This window comes from Lithobates pipiens, unplaced genomic scaffold (genome assembly GCF_037356315.1).
Source record: "Lithobates pipiens isolate NorthernLeopardFrog02 unplaced genomic scaffold, aLitPip1_a1.2 Scaffold_10, whole genome shotgun sequence".
In the NCBI taxonomy this organism is placed as follows: domain Eukaryota; kingdom Metazoa; phylum Chordata; class Amphibia; order Anura; family Ranidae; genus Lithobates; species Lithobates pipiens.
This window is the reverse complement of record NW_027507686.1, coordinates 25687570-25697154: the sequence shown is the minus strand read 5'-3', so window position 1 is coordinate 25697154 and position 9585 is coordinate 25687570. Positions and strand designations below refer to the sequence as shown.

General features: G+C 48.4%; 1 protein-coding gene across 3 annotated transcripts in view; it reads right to left on the bottom strand.

Annotated features, from left to right (window-relative positions):
- Positions 1–272: 272 nt before the first annotated feature.
- Positions 273–9585, bottom strand: part of LOC143928272 (hepatocyte nuclear factor 4-beta-like) — a 92020-nt gene continuing 82707 nt past the window's right edge. For all 3 annotated transcript variants that reach the window (XM_077453055.1, XM_077453063.1, XM_077453073.1), the window contains 5 exons: positions 9216–9303; positions 6586–6738; positions 4811–5047; positions 3241–3357; positions 273–2772 (listed from right to left, as the gene is read on the bottom strand). In XM_077453055.1, the coding sequence (XP_077309181.1) occupies positions 2642–2772; positions 3241–3357; positions 4811–5047; positions 6586–6738; positions 9216–9303 (726 nt within the window). In that variant the 3' untranslated portion in view covers positions 273–2641. The remainder of the gene's footprint in view (positions 2773–3240; positions 3358–4810; positions 5048–6585; positions 6739–9215; positions 9304–9585) is intronic.

The following is a 9585-nucleotide window of genomic DNA, read 5'->3' as shown; positions in this document are numbered from 1 at the left end:
CAGGAACTCAGCACAGGGATGGTGGGAACCCCTCATAATGGGCACAGCTGGTGTACAGACCCAGGAACTTGGCACAGGGATGGTGGGAACCCCTCATAATGGGCACAGCAGGTGTACAGACCCAGGAACTCAGCACAGGGATGGTGGAAACCCTTGATTTTGATTACAGCAGTTGTACAAACCGAGGAATTCAGTTCAGGGTTAATGGGAGCTCCTCATAATGATTACAGCAGAGTACAGACCCGGGAACTCAGCCCAGGGAGTGAAAAAGATTTAAAGGGAAAGCATATTATTTTTGTAATTGTGTTTGTATACATTTGGGTTTTGATACATTGTATTGTTATTTCTGTAACATTTATATGGAATTTTTGACGTGACAATATTTCTTTCTGTTACATATTTTCATGATGGTATTTTAACGTCTTGGATAGTCGCCCTCAAGTGGCCACCTTGTACATCAAGCCATAGAAACACCCTCAGGTAAGTGAATGCTGAGATTATAATTGAACTATACACATTACGCTGATCACTTCCAGATATATAGCCTTAAAAAAAATTAATAAGTCTTTAAGTTCTTTTTGAATTGTAAAAAAATTATGTCCTTCTTATGCAATGCTGTGCTGCAGTCACAGTGAGGGATGGTGTTCCGTGATCCCTCGTGACAGTGGTCCCTGGAGACCCAAAGGGATGGTGTTCCGTGATCCCTCGTGACAGTGAGGGATGGTGTGCCGTGGTCCCTGGAGACCTTGTGGGATGGTGTGCCGTGGTCCCTGAAGACCTTGTGGGATGGTATGCCGTGGTCCCTGGAGACCTTGTGGGATGGTGTCCTGTGGTCCCTGGAGACCTTGTGGGATTGTGTGCCGTGGTCAGACCTTAAGGGATGGTGTGCCGTGGTCCCTGGAGACAGTGAAGCATGGTGCACCGTGGTCCCTGGAGACCTTGAGGGATGTTGCGAGGCAGTCCGTTGAGACGGTGAAGCATGGTGGGCCGTGGTCCCTGTAGACAGTGAATGATGGTACCTGGAGGCAGTGAGGGATAGTTTGCCATGGTGGGCCATGTTCCCCAGAGATAGTGAGTAGTGAGGGGTGGTGCGCCATGGTCCCCGGTGAGTAGTGAGGAGTGGTGCGCCATGGTCCCCGGTGACGGTGAGGGGTGGTGCGCCATGGTCCCCGGTGACGGTGAGGGGTGGTGCGCCATGGTCCCCGGTGACGGTGAGGGGTGGTGCGCCATGGTCCCCGGTGACGGTGAGGGGTGGTGCGCCATGGTCCCCGGTGACGGTGAGGGGTGGTGCGCCATGGTCCCCGGTGACGGTGAGGGGTGGTGCGCCATGGTCCCCGGTGACGGTGAGGGGTGGTGCGCCATGGTCCCCGGTGACGGTGAGGGGTGGTGCGCCATGGTCCCCTGTGACGGTGAGGGGTGGTGCGCCATGGTCCCCGGTGACGGTGAGGGGGTGATGCGCCATGGTCCCCGGTGACGGTGAGGGGTGGTGCGCCATAGTCCCAGGTGACAGTGAGGTATGGTGCGCCATGGTCCACGAAGATAGTGAGGGATGGTGCGCCATGGTCCTCGGAGACAGTGAGGGATGGTGCGTCATGGTACCCGGAGACAGTGAGGGAGGTTGTACCCTGGTCCATGGAGATAGTGAGGGAGGGTTTGCCATGGTACCCGGAGATGGTGAGGGATGGTGCGTCATGGTACCCGGAGATGGTGAGGGATGGTGCGTCATGGTACCCGGATATAGTGAGGGATGGTGCGTCATGGTACCCGGATATAGTGAGGGATAGTGTGCCATGGTACCTGGAGATAATAAGGGATGGTGCGCCATGGTCCCCAGAGACAGTGAGGGAGGTTGCACCCTGGTCCACGGAGATAGTGAGGGAGGGTTTGCCATGGTACCCGGAGATGGTGAGGGATGGTGCGCAATGGTCCTTGGAGATGGTGAGGGATGGTGCGCCATGGTCCTCGGAGATGGTGAGGGATGGTGCGCCATGGTCCTCGGAGATGGTGAGGGATGGTGCGCCATGGTCCTTGGAGATGGTGAGGGATGGTGCGCCATGGTCCCTGGATATAGTGAGGAATGGTGTGCCATGGTACCCAGAGATAGTGAGGGATGGTGAACTATGGTACCCGGAGATAGTGAGGGATGGTGAACTATGGTACCCGGAGATAGTGAGGGATGGTGAACTATGGTACCCGGAGATAGTGAGGGATGGTGAACTATGGTACCCGGAGATAGTGAGGGATGGTGAACTATGGTACCCGGAGATAGTGAGGGATGGTGAACTATGGTACCCGGAGATAGTGAGGGATGGTGAACCATGGTACCCGGAGATAGTGAGGGATGGTGCACCATGGTACCCGGAGATAGTGAGGGATGGTACACCATGGTACCCGGAGATAGTGAGGGATGGTGCACCATGGTACCCGGAGATAGTGAGGGATGGTGAACTATGGCACCCGGAGATAGTGAGGGATGGTGAACTATGGCACCCGGAGATAGTGATGGAGGGTGTATTGCAGTCCCCAGTGGTTGTACAGACCACACCAGGCGGAGTCACCCCAGCTCAGCAGCATCATGTCCCAAATAACTTTGTTCAATATTGGAAACATAAAATTGTATTTCTCCAGTCTGCTCCATGTTCTATAAAATCTCTTTTTTGGCGATGACTGTGCGCGGCATGAGAGAAATTGCACCCATAGGTGTCCCACTGATCTTATAATTGTCATTTCCGGCGCTGCCCGAAGGGGAAGATAGAGATGTTTTAGGGGAAGCTGAAGAGAGAGAGAGAAGTTGGTCAGTCAAGTGTGACTTTTTTCACATTTATTCGAGCATTAACATAACAACTCTTTGCTTCCAAATGAGGTTTTTGTAATGACTGTAAAATCCCAGTCCTTTGAGGGACACAGCTTAATGATAAGCAACATAAGGTTATATTGCCACCTACAGGAGAAATGGGAGGGCAGCAGTATAACCAGTGGCGGCAAACAAACCACCTGAACATCCACCCACCGACCCAGTTGGTCGATCGAACGGGTCAGATCACCAGATAAAAATAGAAGAAAGTAAGTCTAAAAAAGAAAACTATGCAGCCATGACAACTAAGAAATGGTAAGCTGCAATAAAATAAATGCTTGCTTTTGCTTTAAGCTGTGCCTCTCAGGGGAAGATGGAGAATGACACATTTTTAATCCCTGCAAGCTAACCTTCTATTGTGACCAATCACAGTGCTGGGATCTTACCTGATGGCACAGCATGAATCACTGAGTGCAGGTTGTGAATGACATGACTTTGAATTGCGTCTAGGCCCAGGCTTGGTGCAGCTGAGTGAAGGTAATGACTCCCGTCCATGGCGGATCCTGAAAGACAAAAAACAAACCTGAACCCTCTATCTGTTAAGAATGAGAAATTGTAGAGAATTTTCAGGGAGTCTCAGTTTGGATCTTTATTATACCATTCACCTGGAAATAATTTATTTTTTATTTCAATATAAACAAAAGAATACCAGCAGTAATTCTCTATCCATCCACCAAATCTGCCATCCTCCTCTGCCACCACAAGCCGGGTTGGCTCCTCACATCTTCCTCCAGCCAACTATCACTTCTGCCCAGTGCCTTCTCTGCCTCCTCCTCTCCCGCCAACTGTCACTTCTGTCCGGTGCCTTCTCCGCCTCCTCCAACTCCCACCAACTGTCACTTCTGTCCGGTGCCTTCTCTGCCTCCTCCTCCCCTCCCGCCAACTGTCACTTCTGTCCGATGCCTTCTCCACCTCCTCCCCTCCCGCCAACTGTCACTTCTGCCCAATGCCTTCTCCGCCTCCTCCCACCAACTGTCACTTCTGTCCGATGCCTTCTCCGCCTCCTCCCCTCCCACCAACTGTCACTTCTGCCCAATGCCTTCTCCGCCTCCTCCCACCAACTGTCACTTCTGTCCGATGCCTTCTCCACCTCCTCCCCTCCCGCCAACTGTCACTTCTGCCCAATGCCTTCTCCGCCTCCTCCCACCAACTGTCACTTCTGTCCGATGCCTTCTCCGCCTCCTCCCCTCCCACCAACTGTCACTTCTGCCCAATGGCTTCTCCACCTTCTGCCCATTGCCTTCCCAGTCTCCTCCTTCCCTCTGCCAGATGTTTCCTCTGCCCCCATGTCTTTCCAGCTCCCTCCTCCACCGCTCTTAACCTACACCAGCCCCCATCCCTCCCAACATTGTCCTCAACTAGTAAAGCCTCCTTCTGTTATCCACTGCTGCAAATGAATAACTGGCCGACCTTACATTCCTTTAATATGTTCACAGGCACTAATACATAGCCCAGCCTCATGCCCAGGGTTGCTGATGAGGCAGTACCACAAGCCCCCCTGTACTTGCTCGACCCCATCAGTTCAAAAGGGGGGCCCAGGCACCTGCTGAGCAAGAGGGCCGACTGTACTGTCCTATTGCAGACACCAGAATCTTGGGACATGTAGTTTCCACAAATAACTTCCTCCTGGTACCCTGGATTTCCAGGAGGCTCTGGAGAGAACTGATGACATCAACGCTATTTCAAAACGCTTTTTACGATGATTAAGGCAAAAGATTTTAAAATTAAATGTGCGGATGGGGTGACAACTGTGAGTGACATCATACTTGGAGGAGGTGAAGTTCTCCCACAGTTGACCATTCCTTATGGTGAAATTAGAGACAAATTTCAAGGATATTTCACACAAAATTAGTAATTTTGTGAATTAAATTTGGTCTAAACCCCTCCTCTCATCCCATGCTGTAATATATTGAGAAGAATTTTTGGCACAATGAAAGATGAGAGCTGCCGCTGTACCTCCCAGCAGCATCTCCTGCAGCAGGCTGTCGATCTTGGCCATCCCGAGAAGCTTGGCGAATTGGACCTGCTCGATCATTTGCCAGGTGATGCTCTGCAGGGGCGGGAGTAGGAGGAGGATGTCGCTGAACCGCCCCCGGGAGTCATACTGCCGGTCATTGATGTAATCTTCCAGGTTCACCTGCACCTGGAAGCGCATGTTCTTCACCTTGCTGGGATCGCTCAGGCCCTTACAGTCTGCAGGAGACATAGATGATAAAAATCTGAAATTATTATTTTAGTTGGAATCTGCCGTTATACGCTGTTGTTTCAAACATTAAAAACTGTCACATTGTATAAGAACCTAGAAATAAATAAAAGGTGAGCAAAAACCAGAGACCATTTGTAATCTGGAGCCTTGAAGTCTCACCAAATGACCTGAGCCTCTTATCACCACCTTAAGAGTTCTTTCACACTGAAAACGCTGGCCTTTCACGCTAAAGCACCGTTCGTTTTAGCGACCCTTTAGTGCTGTGTAAGCGCTTTTTCGGCTGCTAACGGGGCACTTTTAACACCAAAAAAAAGGGATAAAAACTCCTGTGTTATGGCGCTTCCGAATCGCTTTTCAGGTGCTTCGGAAGTGCTGCCCATTCATTGCAGATGCTGCTTGCAGGACTTTTCCGAATGTTCCGCAATCGCACCGCCGCAGTGTGAAAGCACTCATTTCTCATAGATAAGCAAACATTCTGATTTAATGTTACGGTTTCCATTCAGATTACCTGATCTTCAGTAACCATTGTGCAATCCAGATTTCATTCTTTTTATCTTATTCAGGCAGTCGGTTTGTCTGGTTTCTAATTTCACCATTGTGGGAGGGGCAGAGACACAAACTACTGCAGGGAAATCTCATCATTGTGGGAGGGCAGAGACACAAACTACTGCAGGGAAATCTCCCCATTGTGGGAGGGGCAGAGACACAAACTACTGCAGGGAAATCTCATCATTGTGGGAGGAGCAGAGACACAAACTACTGTGGGGAAATCTCACCATTGTGGGAGGGGCAGAGACACAAACTACTGCAGGGAAATCTCATCATTGTGGGAGGAGCAGAGACACAAACTACTGCAGGGAAATCTCCCCATTGTGGGAGGAGCAGAGACACAAACTACTGCAGGGAAATCTCCCCATTGTGGGAGGGGCAGAGACACAAACTACTGCAGGAAATCTCACCTTTGTGGGAGGGGCAGAGACACAAACTACTGCAGGAAAATCTCACAAACATCCCTGTTCTCCCTTTCAGAGACGAATCAGGGCTGAATTTTTGCCTGAATTCGGCCCTGAAACTGAGCCAAAAATGCACAGGACCTCTGTGCAATCCACTCTGCAGCCGCCTTGGAGATGTGTGAACCGGCTCCATTGAAAGATGTTCACAATCTCCTCTCTTGCGAATTGGATGCAGAGAAACCCACATCCAATTGGCTCTAGTGTGAACCCAGCCTTAGGTGGTCTTTACCCTTTTGTTGCAGTCTTCATAAAACAATTTTATACTAAAGCTGAGATGGTGAAAGTGCTTCATATCGAGAATCTCAAGCGCACACACCCAGAAACTCATCAATAAAGTTTCTGAGAGGTATAGGGTACTATTAATGGTGAACTCTCCAGCATCCACTTGATACTCAAATATCAGTTGAGGAGAAAATCTTTAAGCCACAAAATAGGAATATTAATTAAATGAATTTCTAAATATCTTCATATAAAAGGTAGTCCTCTATTGCACATGTCCCACCTCTTCTCACCTGGGTCAAAGAATATGATGGCTTTTAGGCAGGCATACTCATTCTCATCAATCTGGATCTCCCGCAGCGGTTTCACCAGCTCATCCAGTATCCGCACAGCAACCCGAGCTATCTCCAGATCAGGGCAATGCATGGGGATGATGAAATCATTGCCTAGTGGTGGAGAAGATGGGTTAACAAAAAACTCCACTATCCATTGAAAAAAAAAATGTGTGTGTGTGTATATATATATATTATTCTCAAAACTAGCTCGCACAGGAGCCGACACGGGTCATAATGTTTTCATTTGTAAGCAGTGTTAGTCTTGGCATTTTAGTTTTAGTCCCATTTTAGTCTTCTGCAATTTTTAGTTTTAGTCGTATTTAGTCGACTAAATCTCCAGTACATTTTAGTTGACTAAAACTCATTTTAGTCATCGAAAATTGAATGGGCGTAATTAAATTGTAATGTATTAGTTAAACATTTCTCTACAATTTCCAAACTCATTATGAGTGAAAAATCTAATATGTTATTATTTATGGCATTGAGGTATGAACATGCACTACAGACCAGTGTTAAATTTGACGTCAAATTTCTATTTAGTTTTAGTCTTAGGCCGCGTACACACGGGCGGACTGTTCGCCCAACTTTGTCCGCTGAACAGTGTTTGGGCGGACAGTCCGCTCGTGTGTGGGCTTTCAGCGGACAGTTTCAGCGGACAGTTTGACGAACAAGGTTTTTCGGAAATTCCGTAAAACTGTCCGCTGAAACCTTGTTTGAGCGAACAGTCCGCCCGTGTGTAGGCTTGTTCGACAAACTAAGTTCCGCGCATGCTCAGAAAGGCTTAACACGCCGAAAGTTATAATGCAGTGTATAGGACGTCGTATTTTTCGTCCCGTCGTACGTGCCGTTCACGTCATCGCGCACGGTTTCAGCAAACTGTTCGTTCGTCGTGTGTGGCCATGTCCGTCCATGCTAATTTTGAGCGGACTGTTTGCCGAAACTGTTTGACGGACAAAGTTGGGCGAACAGTCCCCGCGTGTGTACGCGGCCTTAGTCTTTTTACTAAAATGGCATTTTAGTTTTAGTCCCATTTTAGTCTTTTGACTAAAATGCCATTTTAGTTTTAGTCGTATTTTAGTCAACTAAAATAGTATTCATTTAGTAAACTAAAATGTTTTAGTTGACGGTTTTAACACTGTTCGTAAGAATAGTGTGAATCAAGAAGATACCGCATTATGGCCACTGGATGAAGCGGATGATCTTAGGTAATTAAGACTTATTTTCTATGATCCATCAGCTCCATCTAGTGGCCATAATGTGAAAAGGTGTTGTTTGAACATTTCATTAGTATGTAGATAAGGGCGAAGGAGATGAACCAGGAAGGCAAAATATAATGCAGATCAACTTCAGTTTTAAAGTGGACCTGTCAGTGTACAAGTCTGCATGAATAAATTCCTGACACATCACAATATACAGCAACCAGGGGCGGAACTACTGCCATAGCGACCCAAGCGGGCGCTATGGGGCCTGCAGCTGAGGAGGGCCCGGTGAGCTGGCGGCGGGTGAGCCGCCGAGCTGCCCGTCTGCTCGGCGCTTGTACAGTCACACTGACTGTACAAGCGGACGCAGCTGGGTGGATCGGTGGCGGGGGGAGCTGCCAGCGACGGCGACGCCCTGCATTTCTGCTCCTCACTCACTGTGCAGGCAGCAGAGAGATTACATCATCACTCTGCTGCCTGACTCAGATTGGGAAACAGAAGTGACAATGCCCATTCCCCACCTTAGCAGGAAAGTGACAATCTGCAACTTGTGGCAGGTGATATGGACAATCTGCAATGGTTGGCAGATGACGTGGCATGTGGACAATCCACAATGTGTGGCAGGTGATAGTGGATAATTTGCAACGTGTGGCAGGTGATGTGGCAAAGTGGACAATCTGCATCTGGTGGCAGGCGACGGTGGCAAGTGACACACTCAGAGCTCCCACCGATTCTGCATTATGATGAGTTGAACTATTTCATTTTCTATAACAATGTAATAATAGAAATAATATGTTTCAATCATCCTGACACCATAATAACCATGGTGCCGTGATGATTGAAGCGCTAACATCAGCCACTGCCCCGATAAATTGCCCCCAAAAAAACGTATTTTATGGCAGTTCCCCTCCCAAGACTAGACTCTGGATCTGCCCCTGGGTGAGGGTGGGGGGCCCGTACAACATTTTGCTATGGGCCATGTGATTTCTAGTTATGCCCCTGACAGCAACAGAATAATTTATCAGAACAGCTCTGTTTTTTTTTTTTTTAATAAAAGCTGTTCTAAAGCTCCAGTCCAGTGAGACTGCCTAAGCTGAGATGATGTTATTCGTCTGCTGCAGGCAGGAGGTAGCATTTCCTCAATCCCCCCCCCCCAGTGATTGTAGCAAGTTGCAAGGTGAGAGGCTGCAGCAGGGTCTGAGCTGTGTTAGAAATTTGTGAAGACAGCCAAGAATTGCACAGGCACCAGGATTTACCCGATTATGTCATCTCTCAGTGTCACGAATTTTCATCCTAGAACCTTTCTGACAATCCGTTGCATCATTATTGTTGTTATTATTATGTTAAAAATGGAAAATCACACCATGCAACTGGGGAATTTGATCTTACCGAGCAGCAGGAAGTCTTTGTATGGGAGAGAGCGTTTGGCAACCCCCAGGAGGAGATGGGCCCCGGCATGTGCCCGTAGCAGTGCCACCTGTAGGCATGAAGAGGAAGTATGATGGTTTATTCAAGAATAATAGACATAATGTATATGGGTCTTTATTCCACATACAGGTAATATGGATCTAAAACCAAAACTTTTTTTTTTTTTTTTAGTTTTGGAAGGAGTGTAAATGGATTAGACACTCTGTCAGGTTTTTATTGCTGTGTGTGTCCCCACAAGGGAGATTCTACCACCTATTTGCGGCACAGTGGTGTAGTGGTTAGCACTCTCACCTAGCAGTAAGAAGAGGTCGCTGGTTCAAATCCCAACCAC